Raw genomic sequence first — 27,500 nt, forward strand, 5'->3', positions numbered from 1 at the left:
GTGTGCAGTGTGAGATGCAGTGTGTGAGATGCTGTGTGCAGTGTGAGATGCAGTGTGTGAGATGCTGTGTGCAGTGTGAGATGCAGTGTGTGAGATGCTGTGTGCAGTGTGAGATGCAGTGTGTGAGATGCTGTGTGCAGTGTGAGATGCAGTGTGTGAGATGCAGTGCGCAGTGTGAGATGCAGTGTCTGGTCTAACCCTGTGCTCCAGGTTCTGTTTGAGAAGCTGCGTCTTCAGGAGCGCTGTGAGAGCAAGAAACTGCCCAAAACCCTGCTCAAGCAGCACCAGTCTACGTCTGAGGCAGCGGTGAGACCACGCCCAGTACATTACACTACATTACATTACATTACATTACATTACATTACCTTACCTTACATTACACTACATTACACTACACTACATTACACTACATTACATTACATTACGCTACATTACCTTACATTACACTACACTACATTACATTACCTTACATTACGCTACATTACACTACATTACATTACATTACACTACATTACATTACACTACATTACATTACATTACCTTACATTACGCTACATTACACTACATTACATTACATTACCTTACATTACGCTACATTACACTACATTACATTACACTACATTACCTTACATTACGCTACATTACACTACATTACATTACATTACCTTACATTACGCTACATTACACTACATTACATTACATTACACTACACTACATTACATTACATTACACTACACTACACTACACTACATTACATTACATGGTGTTTAGCAGACGCTCTTATCCAGAGCGACATACAACGGAGTGCAGATCGAACACAAGTACAAGTGTACGAGTACAACAATACAATAGCTAATACAAAAAAACAACAATATCTATACAACTATATAAGTGCCATTACAGTCTATGGCATATATAAGGCTAATCATGGTGGTGGGTTAGGGAGGGAAAGATGTAGCCTGAAGAGATGAGCCTTCAGTCTGCACTTGAACGAGGTCAGAGACTCTGCCAGTACAAATATAATAACAATACTAATAATTTCTCTTTTGTGTGTCTGCATGCGTGAGATCAGTTTGAGACGGTGTAAGATCACATTTGCCGGTCGGGATGATGACGGAAGCAGAAAAATAGGGCGTTCCAAGATTTGCAGGCGTCGCCAAATTTTTTACTCGCAGTGAAGTGAGACCGTCGCTCCACGCAGTGCAGCACTGCAGAGCACGCAGAGCAGTGTGAGCACTGGGTCACTGGGCGCCGTCCACGGCACTGAGGGGAACCCCTCGCGATGAACCTCTCTCTGCTCTGCCCGGCACGGCCCCGCTCGTCCGCGCTGCTGAAAACCTCGGCGATGTCACGCGTGCTGAAGCTGACGCTCTCCCTCCCTCGTTCGTCCCTGTTGTGTGTAGCTCCTGCAGCTCCAGGACCTCCACCCGCTGCCCAAGATCATCCTGGAGTACAGACAGGTGCTCCCCCCCCCCCCCCCCCCCCGCCACTCTCTGGGGCCAGTGTGTTACAGGAGGGGCTTGTGCTCCGGGCCAGTGTTTCTTAAACTAGGGGTTGACCCTGGGCCCAAAACGGGTCGCGGGAGTGTATGAGGTGGGTCCTGGAATGACTCTATTGTCCACTTTGCTGTGCTAATATATGTGTATTTGATGGGTCCCTGAAAGGTGCTAAATGCATCATTTGGCTCTCTATACTAGAAAGTATTTCTAAATTGGGTCCCAATATTGAAAAAGTTTAGTTCTCTTTGATAACATTTCTTCCAAGGAGCACCTAGTGGCCCTAGTGTAGCCGCTATAAGGTCAGTGCAGCTGTTGGGCCCTTGGGCGAGGCCCTTAACCCCACATTGCTCCAGGGGGGGCTGTCCCCTGCTTAGTGAACTATGAGTTGTTTTGGATAAAGTGCTAAATAACAGAAATGTCATGTGCTCCTAAGCTGAAAGAAATGAGAGACTATGAGAGACACACTAAGGGGTGTCAAACTCCAGTCCTGGAGGGCCACGGTGTCTGCTGGTTTTTGGGATGTTCTCAGCACCCATGGTTCATTAAAGTTATTGATTGGCTAAAGAACCCACACACCTTGTTCTCAAGGCCTTCACTGGCAGCTGATTGGAAGGAAACCCCAAAAAACCTGCAGACACTGCGGCCCCCTGGGAATTAAGTTTGACACCCCTGCGCTAATGCATCCCAATTAGTAGATATGCTCATAAATTATTGTTCATTGATTAGTGCCCATCAATAACACACAAACAAAAGCTCCTGAAATTGGGAGCACTGCGAAGCCCTGCGTCTGTGAGCCTGAAATTGCCTTCAGACATCTGGGTCCCCTCTCATGACCTCTGGCTGACCCGCAGAGTCAGTTCAGGCGTCCGGTCCTCTGCCTCGTGGCTGTCCTTTCACACACGGTCTGGTCAGCCTGGTTTTTAAAGGGAGCCTGTCATTGTGCTTAGAAATCCGATACATTTTCAGTTTTTTTTTTATTGCCACACTGCTGTGTGAAAGACATAAACATGAAGCATTTTTCTCTTATAATGCACAAAGACCTCATTTTAGCTGACTGCGAAAATAAGAGATGCCAGCAGCATGCATCCTGGAAGAAGTGTGGAACAGTCTTTCACTAGAGTAGTACTTATTACATTACATGTCAATAATTTCCCATCATCTCAAGGCCCCCCAGGCTGCTTCCCGATGCCCGTGTTTGCCCGGTAGAGCATCGCATTTCAGCCTTTCACAATATTATTTGGGAGCTCTCTCCTGTGATTCACTTTGGTGTTCACGAACCGGGGGAGTTCAGGACAGTAAATGTACAAGCCATTGTTTTTTTTCATGTTATTTAGCTGACGCTTTTATGCAAAGCGACTTACAGTTGATTGGACTAAGCAGGGTACAGTCCCCCACGGAGCATTGTGGGGTTGAGGGCCTTACTCGAGGGCCCAACGGCTGTGTGGACCTTATCGTGGCTACACTGGGGGATTGAACCAGTAACTTTGCAGCTCCCAGTCATGTACCTTAACCACTACAGGCTGCCCAGTTTTGAGGGTGTTGGCAGAGCGGTAGAGCATTCTGGGATAGGATGGCTCCTTAATGTGACCACAGGCAGAGACCTCAGTCCCATGATAACCTGATAACCTCCACCTTTTCCTTACAGGTTCACAAGATAAAGTCGACCTTCGTTGACGGGATCCTGTCGTGCGTGAAGAAGGTGCGGTGGTGCCTCTCCTGTCCGTGTGTCTCCACACAGCGGGAGCCCGTTAAGGCTTTAAGTCCCTCGCATACTTCCGAGGGAAGGAAAGGAGGATACATTTTTTTTAGTTTTGGGACGTGCCCTCGGTGCCTGTGCCAGACTGAGCGCAGATCAGTCCTGTCTTTGTGAAAAGCCACTGGGCTCTGAAGTCTCTTGGTTTCTCTGTGTGCGACTGATCCTCTTCTTTTTGCTGCAGTGGTGTTGAGCACAAACTCTTTCCTCTGCATGGAATTACAAAGCTTTATTTTCCTTTGGGCTCTGACTGACCATTTGCACAGTGGACACTAGATGGCAGAAGTGAGCTTGGTCCGCGCCAATTACCCGTGGGCAACAACAGCAAGGTCTTCAGAGATTGGATCTGAATGCTTCATGCTGGTGCTGCGGTAGCATGTTTTGATGTTTTAATGGGGTTTTCTATATGAGGGGCATGCTAAGCCAGTAGGATGATGGAGATGTCATGGTTAGTCCGTCACAGTCCAGACAATGTGGGCCTGTATGTGAACTTGTAAAATGTGATTATATGAACACGGATGCTTTGTAGTCTGTTGGCTGTGTTATAGTGTGTGCACGTTAGTATGTGTGCATCTGTGTGCGCCTGTGTGTTTCTGCGTGTGTGTGTGCATGTGTGTGCGTATGTGTGTGAGTGCATGTATTTATGCTGTGTTGGTTATTGGAGTGATTGACAGCTGTGCGCTATCCTGTGATGTGTGTGTGTTAGCTTGTGTATTAGTGTGTGTGCATGTGTGTGTTTGTGTGTGTATGTGTGTGTGCACGTGCTGTAATAGTTATTTGAGTGATTGACAGCTGTGGGCTAGCCTGTCTGATGTGTGTTTGTGTATGTTAGTATGTGTTCATGTGCGTGTATGTGTGTGTGCATGTGTGTGTTCGTGTGTGTGTGTGTGTGTGTGCTGTCATAGTTATTGGAGTGATTGACAGCTGTGCGCTAGCCTGTCTGATGTGTGTATTAGTGTGTGTGTGTGCGCGTGTGCTGTCATGGTTACGGGAGTGATTGACAGCTGTGCGCTAGCCTGTCTGATGTGTATTAGTGTGTGTGTGTGTGTGTGTGTGCGTGTGTGTGTGTGTGTGTGTGTGCAGTCATGGTTACGGGAGTGATTGACAGCTGTGCGCTAGCCTGTCTGATGTGTATTAGTGTGTGTGTGTGTGTGTGTGCGCGTGTGTGTGTGTGCGCGCGTGTGCTGTCATGGTTACGGGAGTGATTGACAGCAGTGCGCTAGCCTGTCTGATGCCTGTGCTCTGTGGGACTCCCCTGCAGACGTGCGTCTCCCCCACCTGGAACCAGACCAGCGCCGTCAGCGGGCGGCTGTCCGCCAAGCAGCCCGTGAGTCTCTCCCCTCCTCTTCCTCACCGGCGCGGCGCCCGTCTCTCCCGGTCACGCCCCGCTGATCTTCCTCCCCTCGGCCTCCTCTTGGTCGCGCTCCTGTCACCCCGCTGTGACAGCTGTCCGTCACCCCGCTGTGACAGCTGTCCGTCACCCGCGAGCCTCCAGTCCTCTTCAGCCTCTCTCTGTCACTCACCCTCCCGCCCTTCCTCACTGTCCCTGCTCCTCCTCGACGTTCACTGCTCTTTTCCTCTCTTGCCACTTCAGTTGCTCCCTCTTTTTATTCCTCTGGTATTATTCTTTCCTTTTTTTTTTGTCTGATCGTAGGTTTGTCCCTTCAGGGGAACATCCTCTGGTATCCAGAGTGCTGAATTAGTCCCCCTGAACATTCAGTCTGCTGAACGAGGGGGGGGGGGGGCCTAAATGGAAATTAGCAAAAGATAAATTCCATAGACATTAGGAAGTATTTTTTCACACAGCAAGTGGTCGCAGTGGGGAATAGCTTGCCAGGTCATGTAGTGAGGGCAGATACTCTGGGTGTTTGTTATTCTAGGCTTGATACGGTTCTGGATACCATGTAGCTCTTAGGTAAACTAAGCATTAGATACACTTTAGTGGGAGTTAAATGACAAGCACTGTCGGACTGAATGGTCTGTTCTCATCACTATGTTATGTTATGCTGTGTTATGTCATGTCATGTCATGTCATGTTATGTTATGTTATATGTTGTGTTGTGTTGTGTTATGTCATGTTATGTTATATGTTATGTTATGCTATGCTATGTTATGTTATCTTATGTTGTGTTATGTTATGTTATCTTATCTTATCTTATCGTATTTTATGTTGTGTTATGTTGTGTTATGTTATGTTATGTTCATGCTGAATAGTCCCCTGAACATCAGTGCCACTTCTCTGTGAGCGGTCCACCAGATTGGGCAGCTGGGTTGCGTTATTTGGGACTTTAAAGAACTACGGATTTTGGGACGGCTATGGTGAACGGAAATAAATCTATCTCGACGCTGTCGCCTTTGCTGTGAAATCCATAGCAGTCACTAAGCAAAGTGCTTCGAACAGCTGACCAAGTCACTAAAGTTACAATAGTTATCCCCCTAGTCACCCGCAACACAATTAACCTTATAATTACGTTATACCCTTATTAGTTAACGTTTTACCCGTAACACAATCAGTTTGATACTAGCTAGCAAAGTTACTGAAAAGATAACCTAGCTAACGTTAGCGTATGGAAAAGTGAGGTAAACCTATTGCTAAAATTCGTTGTGAGGCACCCTTAAGACAATCAACTTTTGTAACTAGTTTTTTGAATGAACTCACAATGTACATATATACTGTAAATTCTATAAACATATCGCTTAGCTAAATTAAATGTGACCTATTGGGTATGCTTGTTTGTACCGCCACCACTGGCATAATTGTCATCTCCAGGAGCAGACAGAGCGGGTGAAATAGCTTCGGGAAAATGGGAACGTCTTAACATTAACCAGCATCTATGGAAAACGTTCTCAGAAATCAATTGTCACTATCAATTGTAAAAAACAATTTACTTTCAAAAACACAATAAAATGGAAAATTCACTCCCCTAAATCACACATGGTAGTGACTATGTGAAAGTGCAACTTTTCCCGTTGTAGATCTGCAGGCTACGGCAGCAAAGTGGAGTAAGTCTCGATCAACAGAGCGCAGATCTGATTCCAGTCGCCGTACCCATCCCAAAACCCGTTGTTGCTTAAAGTCCCTATTTATGCAGCTACAGCAGGTAGGATGCAGTACCTCGGCCGACCAGAGGGGTCGCTGTTGCACATGAAAGAGGTGAGCCTGGCACCCTCCCACTCCGGCCGGTGCTGTGGTTCAGCCGGCGATGTGCTGCTTTGTGCTGACAGTCGCACTCTCTCTCCCCCGGACTGTCACTGCTCTTTTTCTCTCAGATTCATCTCTGCTCCTCCTCTCTTCACCTCTCTGTCAAATGCTCTCTCTCTCTCTCTCTCTCTCTCTCCCTGCCTCTCAAGACTCCCTTCGCCTGTCTGCTACGGTGACCGTGGTGTTGAATTAATATATTTCAAGAGACACTCTGGCATTTTAACTCTATGTGATAGATCGGAGAATTTCATGACAAGGAACATCCATGACATTTATTAATTTCGTTTGTACCGCAATAAAAACGGCCATCCAGAAAACCTCAATTTCGGGTCTCCAGTGACGGTTTATGACGCCACCGGTGCCCACAGAAAGCTACGGGTTTTCAAGTGCTTGGCTACACCATTATCATTTGTGATGTTTCCGTACCAGTTTTTTAATCAATAGTTTCACGGACAACAGAGTGGCACCCACTAGCCTCTCCCCGATCTCGTTGTATTTACATTTTCTGGCGCCATGAGGAAGATTTTGACTCTTGGCGCCTGCTTATAGTTACTTTGGTGTAGGGCCCTTCCATGGTTAGTGATGACATCACAACGACCGCTGGTATTGAGCACTGTTTTAATTTCGGACTGCTACTTCCTGCTGCAGGTGGCAACGTGACAAGCCTTCTATCCGTTTGACTCGTATTCCGTTGTCAGCCTACATATCCCACAAGTCATCGTTGTTGTCGACAGAAGCTCGTACACTACCACTGTTTCTCTGTTGTCTCCGTTTCCGTGGAAACGACAAAACCCACATTAGTCAAAGAAAAGCTGCATGCTAGCTTTCTGTAGACTTCTCGTGCTGGGGCTGAAATACTGTTGACTCGAGTCATTTGCCATTTGCAGGATGAATACGGAGATTTGAGAAGGGTTGTATAACACAAGCTGGGTTCCCCAGCTGTGCTGTTGGCACAAAGCTAGAATACATGAATGAGTGTTTATGTTTGGGTGTGTGGGGGTGTGTCCTGTGTGTGTCAGTGCCAGTGCGTGTCTGTGTGTGTGCGTGTCTGTGTGAGTGTGGGTGTGTGTGTGTCTATGTGTGTGTGTGTGTGTGTGTGTGTGTGTGTGTGTGAGCTTGTATGTGAAAGAGACACACTGAGCCCTCTTCAGCTCTGTCAACACTGGCTGCACTTTGAGCAGTGTGTGAATTTATTCAGGGTCACAGAGCACCAGGATCTCAGAGGAGCTGGAGTAGTACTGTGTGTATGTTTCCTTTTGTGTGCGTGAGTGTGTGTGTGTGTGTGTTTACTGATGGGAGCTGCTGCCTGCCTGCTGCTGCCTACTGTGTGTCTGTGTGTTTCTGTTGTGTTGTGTGTGTGTGTGTTTACGAATGGGAGCTGTTGCCTGCCTGCTTGTTGTATGAGATAGGGAAGGTAGTACTTCCTTCAGTCTGTAAAGTGTGTGTGTGTGTGTGTGTGTGTGTGTGTGTGTGTCTGAAGGTTTGAATATCCCTGGTCAGCAGAGTGCTGAAATATTGATAGGCGAGAGAGGGAGTCAGACGCTCTGCAAACAGACACAAAGCTCTCAGCAGTCCAGCTTTCAGAGAGCTGAGGTCTCTGATCCCCCCACGCCTGTAACACAGACTCACACTCTGATCTTCCTACTGTAACACAGGGTCACACTGTGACCATCTAATATAACACAGGGCCACACTGACCATCTAATATAACACAGGGCCACACTGACCATCTAATATAACACAGGGTCACACTGTGACCATCTAATATAACACAGGGCCACACTGACCATCTAATATAACACAGGGTCACACTGTGACCATCTAATATAACACAGGGTCACACTGTGACCATCTAATATAACACAGGGCCACACTGACCATCTAATATAACACAGGGTCACACTGTGACCATCTAATATAACACAGGGTCACACTGTGACCATCTAATATAACACAGGGCCACACTGACCATCTAATATAACACAGGGTCACACTGTGACCATCTAATATAACACAGGGCCACACTGACCATCTAATATAACACAGGGTCACACTGTGACCATCTAATATAACACAGGGTCACACTGTGACCATCTAATATAACACAGGGTCACACTGTCACCATCTAATATAACACAGGGTCACACTGTCACCATCTAATATAACACAGGGTCACACTGATCATCTAATATAACACAGGGCCACACTATGACCATCTAATATAACACAGGGCCACACTGACCATCTAATATAACACAGGGTCACACTGTGACCATCTAATATAACACAGGGCCACACTGTCACCATCTAATATAACACAGGGCCACACTGACCATCTAATATAACACAGGGCCACACTGATCACCTAATATAACACAGGGCCACACTGTCACCATCTAATATAACACAGGGCCACACTGACCATCTAATATAACACAGGGCCACACTGACCATCTAATATAACACAGGGTCACACTGTGACCATCTAATATAACACAGGGCCACACTGACCATCTAATATAACACAGGGCCACACTGACCATCTAATATAACACAGGGCCACACTGACCATCTAATATAACACAGGGCCACACTGATCATCTAATATAACACAGGGCCACACTGACCATCTAATATAACACAGGGCCACACTGACCATCTAATATAGCACAGGGTCACACTATGACCATCTAATATAACACAGGGCCACACTGTCACCATCTAATATAACACAGGGCCACACTGTGACCATCTAATATAACACAGGGCCACACTGACCATCTAATATAACACAGGGTCACACTGACCATCTAATATAACACAGGGTCACACTATGACCATCTAATATAACACAGGGCCACACTGATCATCTAATATAACACAGGGTCACACTGTGACCATCTAATATAACACAGGGTCACACTGTGACCATCTAATATAACACAGGGTCACACTGTGACCATCTAATATAACACAGGGTCACACTGTGACCATCTAATATAACACAGGGTCACACTGTGACCATCTAATATAACACAGGGTCACACTGTCACCATCTAATATAACACAGGGTCACACTGATCATCTAATATAACACAGGGCCACACTATGACCATCTAATATAACACAGGGCCACACTGACCATCTAATATAACACAGGGTCACACTGTGACCATCTAATATAACACAGGGCCACACTGTCACCATCTAATATAACACAGGGCCACACTGACCATCTAATATAACACAGGGCCACACTGATCACCTAATATAACACAGGGCCACACTGTCACCATCTAATATAACACAGGGCCACACTGACCATCTAATATAACACAGGGCCACACTGACCATCTAATATAACACAGGGTCACACTGTGACCATCTAATATAACACAGGGCCACACTGACCATCTAATATAACACAGGGCCACACTGACCATCTAATATAACACAGGGCCACACTGACCATCTAATATAACACAGGGCCACACTGATCATCTAATATAACACAGGGCCACACTGACCATCTAATATAACACAGGGCCACACTGACCATCTAATATAGCACAGGGTCACACTATGACCATCTAATATAACACAGGGCCACACTGTCACCATCTAATATAACACAGGGCCACACTGTGACCATCTAATATAACACAGGGCCACACTGACCATCTAATATAACACAGGGTCACACTGACCATCTAATATAACACAGGGTCACACTATGACCATCTAATATAACACAGGGCCACACTGATCATCTAATATAACACAGGGTCACACTGACCATCTAATATAACACAGGGCCACACTGATCATCTAATATAACACAGGGTCACACTGATCATCTAATATAACACAGGGCCACACTGACCATCTAATATAACACAGGGCCACACTGATCATCTAATATAACACAGGGTCACACTGACCATCTAATATAACACAGGGTCACACTATGACCATCTAATATAACACAGGGCCACACTGATCATCTAATATAACACAGGGCCACACTGTCACCATCTAATATAACACAGGGCCACACTGTCACCATCTAATATAACACAGGGCCACACTGACCATCTAATATAACACAGGGCCACACTGACCATCTAATATAACACAGGGCCACACTGACCATCTAATATAACACAGGGTCACACTGTGACCATCTAATATAACACAGGGTCACACTGACCATCTAATATAACACAGGGCCACACTGTCACCATCTAATATAACACAGGGCCACACTGTCACCATCTAATATAACACAGGGTCACACTGTGACCATCTAATATAACACAGGGTCACACTGACCATCTAATATAACACAGGGCCACACTGTCACCATCTAATATAACACAGGGTCACACTGTCACCATCTAATATAACACAGGGCCACACTGTCACCATCTAATATAACACAGGGCCACACTGACCATCTAATATAACACAGGGCCACACTCTGATCCTCTACTGTAACATAGCACTGCAAAAACCAACCATTTTAATCTTATATTGAGACTTAAAATTGTATTTATTTTACTTAAATTTTACAAAGAGAACTTGAGAGTCAAGACTAAAATACTTGTTAAGACGGTGACTTTTGCAGCGAGGGCCGCTTTGGGTTGCTTTGAGTTGCTTTGAATTATTCATTGTGCTGAGAGTTTGGGAACGCACAGAGGGGACCGGGGAGAGAGAGAGAGAGAGAGAGAAAGGGATGAACCAGAGGGCAGAGACAGGGAGTGGAGGAGAGGACCGGACTGCAGTGGAGAGAGGAGAGAGGCGAGGGCGGGAGGGAAGGGTGCGTCCTGCGTCAGGTGACTGCATCTTTGGCGTCTCCCGTCCCGGGCCCCCTCCCGGGCACCGCTCAGTGAGTGGGTGTTGCGGGAAATCCTTTCCGGCGCCATGAATCAGCAAAAACCCAGACTCCAATACAGAGGCTGCATCTAACCAATCACGGCAGACCCCAATGTACACCGGCTGCATCAGCTCAGCTACCTTAGATTACATTACAGTCACTCTGCGGGCATTCTCACCCCGAGCGACTGACAGGTTAGTATTAGGAGTATGAAAGTGCTGTATCACAAATCACCATTCAGGCTCAAAAAAACCCTGAATCACAACAGACCCCCATATAAACAGGAGTAAAGGCTGTATCCGCTCAGCTGCCTTAGATTACATTACAGTCACTTGGCAAGCAATTCTCTTCCAGGATGACTGACGGGTTGGCGTCAGGAGAATAAGAGCGCAATATCACCCAGAAGGCACAAAAAGCCCTGGATCTGAACAGATCTATATCAGAGCAGGACTAAAGTCTGCATCAGCTGCGTCACAACGGATGGCTTATGTGGGCAGATAGACCCCGCGTTGGAGGACCGTTACGTGAGTCTGGAATATGCACAGGCCTGTGGGCCGGGTAGTCCGAGCTCAAACGGCGTTGTTTGCGTGTGTTGTGTCACAGACAGGATGTGCTTGGTGGGTTTGCCCCGGTATGGAGCGTTGAGTCTTGGTTTTGGGGTTCGGGCTCGGTCACAGGTTTTGGGGGGCTACCTGCGTTCCCTCTTCTCTTCTCTTCTTCATCGGCATCCCCTCCCTCTCACTCCTTCCTTCCTTTCTCTCCAGTCCGGTCCTAAAACCCCCGAACGGAGCCGCAGAGACGCACCCCCTCTCGCCCCGGGCGGGTGACCGCTCCTCCCTCCCCCCGCGGCTGGCCGTCGTCCCATTCCGCGCACAGCTGTACCGCCAAACCTGCGGGGGTGTGGGAGCCGTGGTGGCGCAACAGGCTAAGACGCAGCAGACTCGCGGTTGCAGTTCGCTGCAGTTGCACACCGGGGACCGGGGTTCGATTCTCGGTCCTGCCAAAAGCCAAGTTTGGCCGGCTCACGTGGAGCAGCAATAATTGGCTCGCTGCTCCAGAGGGAGGGACTTGGCAGGGTTAGTAGATCGGTGCACAAATCAAGCACCTCAGGAGCCTCGGAATCACGGTTACAGCTCGGGAGGCGAGACGGCTTGAAGAAGGCGTGTCGCTCTCCCGTTGGCCGCCGAGGGACGAGGTGTGGGCGGTATCTAATACTGGCTCTAATTGAATCAGACGGGGTCCAATTGGCTACTAAATTGGGAGAAAAAGGGCAAAAAAAAAAAAAACCTGCGGGGGTGTGACAGAGCCGTCCACACCAATCGCCCCTGTCCCTCTTCCCGTTAATTCCCCCAGGTCGTCGCTGACGACAATCGCATATTTTAAGGATTGTCTTCGACCGCGCGCATCGAGGTCCCTCCTGTATATATTCGTACATTTCGGCAGCTGGATTTTTTTTTTTTTTTAAGCGGTGCCAGATAAAGTCTTTTCTCTCTCTTGGAGAACTCCCGGGGAGAGGGCCTGTCCCCTCCCACACCGCCTGCTGTCCTCTCCGAGCAGAGCTTCACCTCTGTGACAGCTCTAATCTCCGCCCCCGGCAGCCTGCCGGGAACGCCACCCAGCCCACAGTGGTGCCCCTGCCATGTCTGTGAACGGGGCCTGCCTGCCTGCCTGCCTCCCACCTGCCTTTTCACATTATTGCACCCTGCACACTGCACAAAACTAAATAAGTCAGTCTTAACAAGTATCGTAGTCTTACATCTAGACTTAGACTCTCATTTATTTCTATTTTTTGCTAAATGAGACATAATCGGCCGTTGAGGTGAGGAAGTCTCACTCACTTCAAGATTTGCCAATGGGGTGAGAACATTTCGGCAAACTAACTTAAAACAAGGTAATATTTTCTACTTGATAGAAGAAAAAGAAACTAAAAACATTTGCTACGGCCCACATATCTTTCGGTGCAAAGTGCAGCCTGTGAAATGATTGCCACAGTAACTAGACCCACACCACTGCAGTCCTGCTGTTACTATCACTGCTATTAGCATTGAGAAACACCAAGAGGGGTGAAGGATGGTGACCATCAGGGGTAAGAGGGGTACTCTTGGGACAGTAGGGGGCGACAGGCAGTAAGAGCAGTTGTCTGGCAGTCGGAGGTTTGCCGGTTCGATCCCCCGCCCGGGCTGTGTTGAAGTGTCCCTGAGCAAGACACCTAACCCCTAAATGCTCCTGACGAGCTGGTCGGCGCCTTGCATGGCAGCCAATCGCCGTTGGTGTGTGTGAGTGTGTGTATGAATGGGTGAATGAGAAGCATCAATTGTACAGCGCTTTGGATAAAGGCGCTATATAAATGCCAACCATTTACCATTTACCAGTAGGGATAATGAAGATGGAAAGGTGTGTGGATGATCCAGGTATTACTCAGATTATGGCTGGAATCACAAATGAGAAATATCAGGAATGTAAATGATCAGTACGGCTATGGGACTATCACAATACTCTGCTCCTTTCTGCGGTACTCTCAACGAGGGTGAGAAGGGCGCTCCGTTATGGTCCTCGTTCTGGGGGACGTTTGAAGGTTTTTGGGTCGTGCTAGCTGACTTTCGCTGATAAATTCAAACTTTTCTCCGCAATTATTGCTGCCATTCGCTCGTTATTCTGAAAGGGTAGTTACGTGGGAGGAGGCAGAGGAACAATAAATTAGACAACTATTCGTTTTGGTACATGTAATATTTGGTCATATTTTCTAAAAACAACGAAAGACCGATGAAAGTCAGTCCCCTTCTCATTGTCGGTTCCATCTCAATTAAATCAGCATCATGGACAAGCAAAATAGCGCCATCAATTCCAGCAACTGTTCAATGCAGACACACATTAACGCAATGCGTCTTTACTGCAAATGACGAAATTCATATTGACTGTGCTTCTTCTTTTTTTTAAAGTCCCTTTGTCCTTCCATTCACTGTTTTTTTTCTTTCTCATTTTCACTTTTTCACGTTTATGATGTCACTCAGTTTGCACTTAGGCTGATAATTCTCCTGGCTGTCAGAAGTGGGGGCATGGTTCAGCTTTCTGCCGTGTACAGTGTGGTCTAGTTAAGCGTGTGTTTTCTTTACATAAGCACTGTTCATTAAGAGACAGTATAAAGGACACGACACTGTAGTCTGAGGAGGCCGCTAGCAAAGGCTGTCCGGATTGAACTGGATCCGTGCTGCAGACCTTTCGATGAACCTGATTCAAGGAGTCTATGAAGATCCTGTCTGGCTGTGAGCAGAAGGAATTTAATATGCTGTTTTTATATGAGGGATTGATTGTTTTGTAAGGCTGGGAGAAAGGCAGATACAATCTAATTATTCTTAGGCAAAGTAAGAAGGGAGCATGCGGCTCCCCACTAGTCCGAGTGTGAATAGGTCACATCATTTTGCATGAACCTAAATCGAACCCAGTTCCTGTGCCCCTTCAAATCAAACTCAGAATTCTGTGCCCCTTCAGGTCAACCCCAGAAATCTGTGCCCCCCTCAAATCCCGTAGGGTTGCGCGATATGAAGAAAATATGCAATAACGTTGTTGAATATTGCGATGAGGATATGATTTGCGATAAATGAACAAATATTGAAGAGTGCACAGTTCTAATGTCTTTCTGATTTAGGCCCACTGCGTACACATAGCCCAGAAAATGAATAGCCTATGCCCAGGGAATATAAAAGATTTAATACATTACATTACAGGTATTTAGCAGACACTCTTATCCTGAGGGACGTACAATGAAGGGCAGATTGAACACAGGGACAAGTGCGATGAGGACCCTAAAGGACAGTACGGTTCCAAGTCCTAGCGTGACCACACAGATACAGTTGGAACCCTTGAAGAATACCTGAACTTACCAACTAGCATACCACGGTTGGCAGCTAGAATACCCTGAGCACGACAATAACTATATATAAGTGCCATTATAATCTATGGCATACGCAAGGCTAATCATGGTGGTGAGGTAGGGAGGGAAAGGTGTCTTCAGTCTGCATTTGAAAGTGGTCAGAGGCTCTGCTGTTCTGACATCCACAGGAAGGTCATTCCACCACCGTGGGGCCAGAACAGACAGCAGTGGGCAGGAACAGACGTCCGATGGGTCCTTCGATTTCCCCCGCTTCCTCTCAGCATAATACATTATTTCCAACATGCTTTTATTGAACAAATTGCACAAGAGCAGCCAATCAATTTAACAGAACACCAGTTTAAATAAATACTATTTGTTGCAGTTCAAATCAATTCAAACCCAGAATTCAATGCCCCCTCAAATGCAACTTGGAGAATCCAATGCCCCCTGAAATCCCCTATCGTAAAAACAACCTGCAACTAGAAACAACTAGGAGTGGATAGGAGCGACCTGTTATTTTATGTCTTGTGTTCATTTTGAAGTCTTAAGTCTGCACAAATATCGAGCAGTAGTTAAGACACTGGACTCCCGTGGGTTTGTGGTTCCTGCTGTTTCTCAGGAGTGGTTCTCTTTCTGAAGAGCTCCTATGAAATCCAATCCCTGCAAATGGGTCCTAAAATCAATCAGTCAGAATGCATCTGGTGTAATGCTCTTAACAGCGGACATCTTCACGTAGCAGTGCACAGTGCATTTCCTATAAACCAGGAGTTCCTATAAGTCAAGGTTTTTGTTTTCACCTTAAAATCGACGGGAAATGAACACCCAATTCACCAGGTATTAATGGTCTAATAAGTGTTGAGTAGCAAAAAAAACTCAGCAGACCCTGTGTTCCCTCCAGGGAAACAGTTTGCCACCCCTGTACTATGAACTTTTAAGGTCATGCCCGATACAATGTGATGGGTACAGTGTAGCAGGGAAGATTTGGTAACAGATCTCACCTGGAGACTTAACACAATTAATTTAATGGGATCAATATGCCTCATTTCAGAAAGCCGCCCCAATGGAACACTTCAGAGTCGTAGTTAAATTTACGTACGGTTTCCTCCCGGGAAGACACAAAAAAACACAAGCCTTAAATATTAATCAGGGAGGAAAAAAAAAAGAAGAAAAGTCAAGACATTTTTGTTGGGTTTCCAAGCAGCTTGGGATTAAACTTGAAGGGAAAGTGCTTTGTCTGTTTCTTAGTAGATAAAGTAATTGTGCTAGCATGAGAGAACGCTAAGCAGCAGCAGATGCGGGCGTTGAGTGCCATCAGTTATGAGCAGCTGAGAGGAAGAGAGAACTGCAGGGCAGACCAGCCTCTGCTGGTCAGGGAGGCAGTGTGTGGATACCAGACCTGGGTCAAATAAGTACTCTCTATAACGCGCAAACTCTTTAGATGCTAATAAATATGGATTGTCTTTACATGTATGGTATGTCTGTGTATACTTCCATGTGTATGTGTGTATATGCAGTGGGGTCCAAAAGACTGAGGGCACAAGTGAAAAAGCTTCTATTTTGCATTCTTTTCTAATTTAATACAAACGTTTTAATTACAAATTCTGTTAGCCGCATAACAATTAGAGTGAAAAGTTGAATCTTTGAAAAATGTACATGAATTTCAGTATTCGGTATGTCCACCTTTAATGCTTTAATGGCAGCGTGCACTCAAGCCGACAAAAACCTGTTGATCCAGGTTATTCCAGCATTATTTTACTTGATTATTTTGTTCCAAAGAGCATCTTGTGATGATTGGCTTCTGTCAGCCTTCAAGTGCCACCATAAATATTCACTGGGGTTGAGGTCAGGTGATTGTCAGTGGGGTTGAGGTCAGGTGATTGTCAGTGGGGTTGAGGTCAGGTGATTGTCAGTGGGGTTGAGGACAGGTGATTGTCAGTGGGGTGGAGGTCAGGTGATTGTCAGTGGGGTTGAGGTCAGGTGATTGTCAGTGGGGTTGAGGTCAGGTGTTTGTCAGTGGGGTTGAGGTCAGGTGATTGTCAGTGGGGTTGAGGTCAGGTGTTTGTCAGTGGGGTTGAGGTCAGGTGATTGTCAGTGGGGTTGAGGACAGGTGATTGTCAGTGGGGTGGAGGTCAGGTGATTGTCAGTGGGGTTGAGGTCAGGTGATTGTCAGTGGGGTGGAGGTCAGGTGATTGTCAGTGGGGTTGAGGTCAGGTGATTGTCAGTGGGGTTGAGGTCAGGTGATTGTCAGTGGGGTTGAGGTCAGGTGATTGTCAGTGTTTGAGGTCAGGTGATTGTCACTGGGGTTGAGGTCAGGTGATTGTGGATTGTGCAGCACTCTTTGTTCTTATTTAGCCTATTTAGTAGTTTTGAAGCTTTGAAGTAACTTTAATTTGTTTTACATTTTTCAAAATCCTCAAACTTTATTTCCAGGATTACATGGAAAAAAAAACCCTGGAAAAAAACCTCTGACCTTGGGACCCCACTGCCTGTGTATACTGTATATATGCTCTGTATTTTCTGATGTAGTTCATTTCAAACTCACACAACTGGATTCATATATAGCAATGTAATCCTAATGTGATTCGCTGTGGCTAAGAGACTCCGCTCCGTGTTACGGCGTAATGAAGTGTTGTCCAAACCGCCCTGTCAGGACCGGAGACCGCTGTGATCCATCACGGCGGACCTGCTCTGCTGCTCACATCAATATCGCTCTCTGGGTTCTGCTCCAGCGGGCCCCGGCGGGCATGTTCTGATTAATCTCCGCGCGAGGGCCCGGTATCGGTCTGCCCGACCCAGGGCCCCGCTGGAGCAGGCCGGAGCGTGTACCGGGAACGGGGGGGGGGGGTTATGTCTTTTTATGATTTCTTTTTCTGGGAGGATTCGTTACGAAATGCCATTATTACCCCTCTCCCGCTTTTGGGACGGGGGGCCTGTCCCGTGGCGTCTCCGTGGCGATCGATATCTCATCACGGGCTGCTGAGTGCTCCCGGCGGGGATCAGCGGGCCTGGATCAGCTCTGCCGCCCGCCCCTACCCCTCTCAGCTCCTCACACACCCGGCAACTTTCCCTCCTCCCTCCCTTTTCAGCACTCGGCGTGTCACCTGGGTATTTATTTAACCCTTTGAGTTGGAAAAGGAGAGACATCTGATGAGGATGTTATTGACTGTACTTTCTAACGCTGATGATAATGACCACTACTGGTAATTGAAAGCAATGGAGTTGACAGAGCTTTGAGAAAAAACATTCCAAACAGCGTACTCTTCAAAGGGCTTTGGGAAAGTGTCAAGTCATCCTTTGATTAGATTTTCCCCGAAACGCCTGTGTCATTCTGATGTCATTATTTAGCACAAGGTCTGGACATGGGTTGTTGTCCAGTTCTAGTTTGGGGGAGCATCTTTGCGTCCATTCTAATGAAGTAGAGCTTTATGCTTTTGTAGTTTATGATTAGGAGCTACTGAACTACTGAGTTATAGAGCACACATGAACTCCTGCATCGTGGCAGGGCTCCCACTGCTGTGTGTGTGTGTGTGTGTGTGTGTGTATGTGTGTGTGTGTGAGTGTGTGTGTGTGTGGGGAGGCATGTCTTCAGTAGCGCAGTGAATAATGTAGGACCGAGAGTGTGAGATAGGTGAGCTGTAACAGGTGAGATTCTCAGGTGGGACCCCTGTTGTACCCTTGTGCAGTCTACTTCACCTGAAGTGCCTCTACTACAGGATTAAACCTTTTTCTACAGGGCCTTGGCACTTAATATTCTGACTTCACTTTGCTCGGTGTCTGATCTCCCTGACCCCCGCTGGCTGGCGCACACACACACACACACACGCACTCACGCACACACACGCACACACTCACACACACACACACACACACACACACACACACGCACGCACGCACACGCACGCACGCACGCACGCACGCACACACACACACACACGCGCATGTACACACACCGCTCACCCGGCGTCAGTTCATTCAGGGTGAGTTTGTGGTTATCAAAGTCTTTCTCACGCAGAGGGAGAGAGGGAGAGAGAGAGAGGTGAAGAGAGAGAGGGAGAGTGAGGGAGAGAGAGAGAGAGAGAGGTGGAGAGTGAGGGAGAGAGAGAGAGAGAAGAGGAGAAGCCTGTGGACTGAGGACCAAAGGGAGTATTTTTTTCTTCTCTGCCTCGTTCTGCTTTATCGCAGACTCCTCTCCAGGCAGGCTCCAGTCAGAGAGAGATGCCCTTTGCCGTGAAACCAAAGCCGGGGGAAGGAGATCAGACATCTTCTCTTCCTTTTCCCTCTCTTTAAAAAAAAAAAACCAAAAAAAGAAACCTGGGGCTGTACGCCCGGCCGTCTTGCGTTTTCTCATTGCACCATTTTTAAATGATTGCTCAGCACGCGCTCCGGAGCAGCTCTTGAATAATGTATTAGTTATTGGGCCGAGATGAATTTGCATTGTTGCGCTGCCGACACAAGCTTTTTCTGGGCATTTATATTCAGTGAGCGGCCCCCCGTGGACCGCCGGTTACTCCGGGCTGCAGTCTCACTCCTCCAGTTGCAGAAAGTGGCGTTGAGCGCTGTCGCGTTCGGTTTTTTGGCCAGTCTTTCTGCCGACGAGAGCAAATGCAGCATCCTTGCAGTACTTGCAGTGCTGGGAGTTTACCATTAGGAGCCGCTTAACTACTGAGTTACTGAGCCACACGTAAAAACACTGGCAGGGCTGGTGGCAGACGCTGCACCACAGAAACCAGCGTTGCGCTCAGGCAGTGGTCTCCAGACCCAGTCGCTCTCCAGGACCAGGGTTGGAGACCATTGCTCTAACGGGATGGCTGGGTACAAACGTGACATCTCCCTGGGACCCAAAGAAATGGGGTTTGTCATTGTGACAGACATACAACACCCCCCACCTCCCGCACCGCCCCACACTCATATGGAAAGCCCTGATCGCCCCTGTGCTCTGGTACAGGAATCACCCTTAAATATCCCCCCCCCCCCCCCGGGCCCAGATCCAGCTCTCCATCCCTGACTGACATCCCTGCTTCAGTCTGCTGGACGCAGGTACACTGTCACTTCCCTGGGTTCTGCACAGACTGCTGAACAAATATCACCAACTGACTATCCACAGGCTACTGAAAAGCGTTTTGGAAGCCACTCTCTCCCTCACACACACACACTCTCTCACACGCGCACGCACACACACACACACACACTCCCTCACACACACTCTCCCTCAAACACACACTCTCACACGCACACACACACACACTCTCACACGCACACACACACTCTCGCACACACACACTCACACGCACACACACACTATCTCCCTCTCACACACACACGCACACACACTCTCTCTCTCACATGCACACACACATAGAGGCAGGTAAATCATGTTAAATGTTTTTCTATATGAGGTACTTACGTCACTGCTGGTACAATGTCTTTAATTTGTCGGTGTTCTTCAAAGGGTATGTATTTGCGTACTGCATCCGTCCTACCTTTGACCTGTACTGAGATGACGCTGTACTGTATGAATTTAGAACATGTCTGCACGTCTGAACGTCTGCACAGTCACAAACTGAAAGACTTCACAGCGCTGTCCGAGCTGACTCACCTTCCCTCTCGTGTTTAAAATGTTCATTATGCACGGAAGTCGACGGGCGCCACCGTTTTGTACTATTTGGAGCCGCAGGCTGCACAGTCAGGAGTGTCCAGCGCGGCTCCTCCTCCGCTGGGCGTCTGAGACGGAGCGGCTCGGCGGTGACGCAGTCTGTCCCCGAGTCGTCCGCAAAGTATTACTGTCTCTGCAGAACACTGGGATGAATTGTGCAGCCTGTAGCGTAGTGGTTAAGGTACGTGACTGGGACACGCAAGGTCGGTGGTTCTAATCCCGGTGTAGCCACAATAAGATCCGCACAGCCGTTGGGCCCTTGAGTAAGGCCCTTAACCCTGCACTGCTCCAGGGGCAGGATTGTCTGCTGCTTAGTCTAATCAACTGTACGTCGCTCTGGATAAGAGCGTCTGCCCAATCGCATTGATGTAATGACTTACAAAGTCCCTATACGGGAGCCGACCGCGGTGGTGGTAGAGAGCAGCGCCGCTCGATAAGACCAGGGACTGGGCCTCAGAGAACGAAGCCCGGTTTTGGCTGCTTGGTTCCGCAGCACCGTCCGAAAAGCAGAGGTGTCCCGTCGGCTGATGCCCACCCCTGCGGGGTGCTAAATCCTGAGTGGCCTCTCACTAAAACAGCATTAAACCTTAACAGTTTAATGTATTACAGTACTACAGGATGTTATATGGCATGCAAGCCCTGCCAGCTTAGCTCCTGCTAATTGAATTGATGGGATGTAATGATGTCAGTATGTTGGGTCCTGTCCATGGCATCGGGAGAGGAGACTGTGCTTCACCCCTGAGCTGGAGTGGCAGGGTTCGGGACTCGGGAACCAATCGCAGACTATAACATGAATAAGGCAGGTTTTAATGGCCAAAAGGGCAAAACGTTGTAAAAAAAAAAACAGGCAGTGGTCAGAATAGACAGGTACACACAGGGCAGGCAGAGCGATGTAGGGAAACCAGGAAGTCCAAACAAGCAAAGGTACAAGTGCAAAAACCAAAACAGAATCCAAAAACCCGGCAGAGATCAAAACCATAAAATCCAGAAGAGCAGAGCAGAACTAAACAGATAATAACGAGGCACAGGTACGGGGAACGCTAGAGCCGGGGTGGGGAACAGAATAACAGAAAGGCACAGAACCTGACATGGAGGTCCATTCAGCTGACATATTCTCTCAACAGGTTGTCATGAGGGAATAATTACTACTGAAGTGAGATATCTGTGGGTGATGAAGTGCATGGCCGGAATGATCTAAGAAATTCTGCGGGGAAAAATCTCGAAGTACCGGCGCTTCGCGTTGGATCTTCCCCCGGATAATCCGTAGTCTGAAGCCTCGTGAATATGCAAGAGGCGTCCGAGTGTTTATCCTTACGCCCGCAGTGGCAAGCAATCAACTTCAGAGAAGGAAACTTATGAAGAAGTGGGTTCTTATTTTTTATTTTTTAGATAGAAACTATTCAGAAGTGAAGCAGTGCTGCTATCTGCAAAAGACCTCTCGAATATGTTTTTCGAGAGGTTGAACTCTGTGTCTGTGTGAGAGGGAGTGTGAGAGAGAGGGAGAAAATAGCGCCGATGTATTAAATTATTGCAGATCAATTACTGCATGGCTCTGAACACAGTCACATCTGTTTCGGGAATAGGTGGTGCCGATAAAGTAGAAAATTCCAGAACACACCCCAAAGTTAATGTGTTGTTTAAAGCCAATTTCTAATAAAAAAAATATTTATCGATATCTGATACTATCATCACATCACCCAGCCGTTTGTTGACAATGGCAGTAGTCCTACTTTCACAGCTGTAAGTGATGTTCCCATCTTCTCAAGTGCTCCAGCATGCACACACACACACACACACACACACACACCCACACACCCACATACTCTCTCTCCCTCACACACACACACCCACACACTCTCTCTCCCTCACACACACACACCCTCTCTCTCTCTCACACACACACACACACATAGGCGCAGGTAAATGATGTTGAATGTTTTTCTATATGAGGTGCATCACTGCTGGTACAATGTCTTTAATTTGTAGGTGTTCTTCAAGGGGTATGTATTTGTGTAATGCATTCGCCCTACCTTTGACCTGTACTGTGATGATGCTGTACTGTATGAATTTAGAACAGGGCTGTCTGCATAATCACAAACTGAAAGACTTCACAGTGTTGTCCGAGCTGACTCACATTTCTCTTGTATTTAAAATGTTCATTATGCCACAAAATGTATATTTTTAAACATTTATGAACAGGAAAATAATAGCATTTCATTTTGATATTGACTGTCATTTATGAACTCAAGTGCTGGACGCGGTGTGTCTGTTCTGTATGAATATTCACTTTAAAAGTTCTCTTGATTGGCCGCCCACTGTGTCAGTTCTCCAAACACTTGAGATCATAAATGACATACTTCATCTCAAAAATAAATGTTTTTAAAAGTTCAGCAATCGCTTTAAACTAACTTCCAGAACGAAGTTTCCGAAGAAAAAGTAGAACGCTAAGTCACAGTTACAGTCAGGACAAACGTTGATTGAATACACACCTTTAAGAGTGAAGGTTTAATTCCGGTCCGCACACACAGACAGTGTAATCATCTTCGGAGGTCGGATAAGCCGTGGGAAACCAAGCATGATAAGCACCAGCTGTCACGTATTCTGTAATGAGTATGTCAGCGCGGCTCTTAGCATTTTCCAGGGGACGTCGCAAACCATTCCTGTCACCGGCTTCTGTGCATTTTAAATGACTTGGCAATTCGGCGCGCAGAATTTAAAGTTTGGAATGTTCCGGGATGCGGTTTGATCGATCGGGCGGCTCGCCGGAACCCGACGCTCTCAAGTGAAAACTGTCCGCGGCGACGCGGCCGTAGATTTAGAACGTGCTTTCGTGTGACTTTTACCGTGGAGAGAAGAGCAGCCTTCAGGACATGGAGTACCGCCTCAGAAACAGAACAGCCCGAGGGGGTTCTCTTCATCTCGATCAGGGAGCTTTATCTCTCTGACTCCAACCAGCCGTGTAGGCTCTGCTTCATCAAGAATAATTAAAGAAGCTCATTACCTATTTACTTCCCTGCACCATGTCTTTGGGACTAAATGAGATTCTCACTTTAAGTCAAAAACCAGGATAACCGTCTGTAGGTCTGTAGCTCTAATTCAGTGCCTCTGATACAAACCAACTGCTGAATGTGAGCCAGGCATAGGTGACCATATCTACTCACGGCGCTTTGTGTCAGGCTGAAATAGCAATCTCTCACTGTGATTTACAACAGTGAAATTAAATTTTGTCTCGTAGCCATGTCTGTGAAATATTCACATTGTGAATATTTTATCTATTCTATCTCAATGCCAGTCCTTTGTGTGGGCTGTTTTTGCTACAACTGCTTTTCGAGCATGAGGCTCGATTTGGCTGTTTATTGTACACTATTTAACTGAGCTTGTCGTTAAACTGATCTGAGTTTGATTGAGCTGCTGATTAAACTCTGATCTGGGTTTGATTGAGCTGCTGATTAAATTGATCTGGGTGTGATTGAGCTGCTGATTAAACACATTACATTACATTAATGGCATTTGGCAGACGCTCTTATCCAGAGGGACGTACAGTTGATTAGACTAAGCAGGAGACAATCCTCCCCTGGAGCAATGCAGGATTAAGGGCCTTGCTCAAGGGCCCAACAGCTGTGCGGATCTTATTGTGGCTGGACTGGGGATTGAACCACCGACCTTGCGGGTCCCAGTTATGTACCTTAACCACTACACTACAGGCAGGCCGCCCTACAAACACTGATTTGGGTTTGATTGAGTTTCTGATTACACACTGATCTGGGTTTGATTGAGCTGCTGGTTAAACACTGATCTGGGTGTGATTGAGCTGTTAATTCAAAACCGACCTGAGTTTGATTGAGCTGTTGCTTGAATACTGTACTGGTTTGGTTGATTGCATTTTGAGCTGGGGTTGATTGAGGTGTTGATTAAACGCTGATCTGGGCTTGTTAAGTAGCTACAAGTTCTTATATGCTGCTTAAATATGAATCATACAGTTCCTGTGTATTCGTGCAGTGGTAATGGCTAGAGAACTGGGCCTTGAATCTGGACCCTGAAATGTGAGGTTCATTCCTCGCATAAGTGGTAAAAATAGGTTGAATTGTGTAAACTGGGCACAGAATGTTGAGTTGAGTGAATTGGGGCTCTTGCTGAGAAAATAAATAATGGTGTAGAAAAACAATATTTTTTCATGTTTATTATGCATGCAGGTGCTTATTATTGTCTCAGTCGGGATAGCTTATGGGAGTTAATTAAGAAAAATGCATAAAGATTTATTGACACAGCAACAATGGAGGTGATCTGGCATCACGCTTTGCCCTTCAGACAGCCTGTCTGAAGGGGAGGCTCGATATGGGCAGGGAGGGGGGCAGGGCCCCCTGCAGTCCTATCCGAGAACTGCAGGTACACGTGAGGGAGGTAGAGGGAGGGAGGGGGCGTGCACAAGTGTGTTTTTATTGTAAAAATATTAATCGATATCCGATACTATGGTCACATCATCCAGCCGTTTGTTGACTGTGGCTTTAATCCTACTTTCACAGCTGTAAGCGATGTTCCCATCTTCTCAAGTGCTCCGGTGTGCACACACAGACGCACACACCCACACACTCTCCCTCCCTCACCCCCACACACACACCCACACACTCTCCCTCCCTCACCCCCACACACACACACACCCACACACTCTCCCTCCCTCACCCCCACACACACACACCCAAACACACCCACACACTCTCTCTCACACACACCCACTCTCTCTCACTCACACACACACGCTCTCTCTCACACACCCACTCTCTCTCACTCACACACACACTCTCTCACTCACACACCCACTCTCTCTCACTCACACACACACGCTCTCTCTCACACACCCACACATTCTCCCACACACACACACACACACACACTCTCTCTCCCTCACACACACACACACTCTCTCTCTCACACACGCACACACACACATAGACGCAGGTAAATCATGTTATATGTTTTTCTATATGAGGTGCATCACTGCTGGTACAATGTCTTTAATTTGTAGGTGTTCTTCAAAGGGTATGTATTTGCGTACTGCATCCGCCCTACCTTTGACCTGTACTGTGATGATGCCTTACTGTATGAATTTAGAACAGGGCTGTCTGCATAATCACAAACTGAAAGACTTCACAGTGTTGTCCGAGCTGACTCACCTTTCTCTTGTATTTAAAATGTTCATTATGCCACAAAATGAATATAATACATTTATAAGCAGGAAAATAATAGCATTTCATTTCAATCCAAGAACTGCAGGTAGACGTGAGGGAAGATAGAGGGAGCCGCACGTGTGTGTGTGCCTGAGAAAAGCCCTCTGCTGTGTCTTATATATGACTGTACTATACTCTGGCATTTCAAAAATGAGCTGCTGCTGCTGCTGCATGGCTTACCGCACTAATCCCTGGATTTGAATGGCCAAGAAGCCCGTGGCTAACAGCAGCTAGCACCGTTAGCCTATAAAACGGTCAACACCGCTTCTCCAACGTGATGTTAAACGATTATGACCGACTACGTAGTCTGGTTAGTCAGTCTAGCTAGTTAGTCTGCTTTTCATGGTTTTGATCATGAGTTTAGTTGACGTGGGATTTAATAAGACAGAAAAGACATCAGGGAGTGTCACCCTCAGGCGATTGAGTTGGATCGTCTGCTCACTCTGTAACAGCATAAGGACAGCGCTTTGTCGATTTATTTTTGGCAAAATACCCCTGCTCTTTAAATATAACGATTGGATTAAACTTGCTGATATTATTATTTATAAACATACTAAAATAGCAGTTACTATGATGGCAGACACAAGTTTGCTTTCTCCCTCTGAAACCGAAACTGGGTGCTGCACCATGCTATCGGTCGCCGACGGGTTGTGTTTTGCTGTGAAGAGTGAAACCGTTCGATCGGCGACTGACAGCCGATTGTGGGGGTTTGTAATGGCTGCTCTGCCGTGCAGAGGTTCTGGCCGTTCTCCGTGTGCAGCTTAGTGATCAGGTTTAATGAGTCCCACTTGTGAAGGGGGCATTTGTAAAGAATACTTCATGATTCAACTGCTATGAGAAGGTCAACAGAAACAACGGCGAGCACAACACAAAACCCCGCGGGGCTTGTTTGTGTTTCACGGGTGCCCTCCAGGGCTCGTGTGTGTCCGTGACGCCCCGGACAGAAAGGCTGGCACGGCAGCAGGTGAGTCATCATGCTAATAGGAGCTTTATTTTTAGGAGGATGCTGACGAAAGCTAAAATAATACCATGTAAATCAAAGAAAACGCGCTAAAATTGCCATGTCGAGCCTGTCTGCTTCGCCTCTGTTCATTTTCTCTCCCCTTGTATGCTTTTCAATTCAGTTTTTCCTGGTGTGGACCTACTTTTCATCACATAACAAACATGTAACAGCAAACAATGGACAGAAACGATTTAGGCAGCTTCATGAGGCGATTATGCTCGGGTTGGTAGCGGGGTAATTTGAGCGTGTATTTCTCTGTGTGTTTTGGAGCAGGGTTCCCGGGAATGCCCAGCGTCAACGGTGCCCATCTGATAATCTGGGATGTTTGAGGGGGAATGCTCCGATAATCCAGGATCGTAATGCGCGTCCTTTACAGCTGCACGGCGGGGATTACGCAGGGTTATCAGTTCATCTTTTT

At 47.0% G+C, this 27,500-nt stretch overlaps 1 protein-coding gene across 1 annotated transcript in view; it reads left to right on the forward strand.

The window, feature by feature from the left end:
• The window catches only part of poln (polymerase (DNA directed) nu), a 106,313-nt gene that overhangs the window by 12,649 nt on the left and 66,164 nt on the right, over positions 1 to 27,500 (forward strand). The window contains exons 10-13 of the mRNA XM_061250715.1: positions 211 to 306; positions 1,404 to 1,460; positions 3,145 to 3,198; positions 4,514 to 4,579. Coding sequence (XP_061106699.1) covers positions 211 to 306; positions 1,404 to 1,460; positions 3,145 to 3,198; positions 4,514 to 4,579 — 273 coding nt within the window. The remainder of the gene's footprint in view (positions 1 to 210; positions 307 to 1,403; positions 1,461 to 3,144; positions 3,199 to 4,513; positions 4,580 to 27,500) is intronic.

This window comes from Conger conger, chromosome 8, assembly GCF_963514075.1.
Source record: "Conger conger chromosome 8, fConCon1.1, whole genome shotgun sequence".
NCBI classification, from domain to species: domain Eukaryota; kingdom Metazoa; phylum Chordata; class Actinopteri; order Anguilliformes; family Congridae; genus Conger; species Conger conger.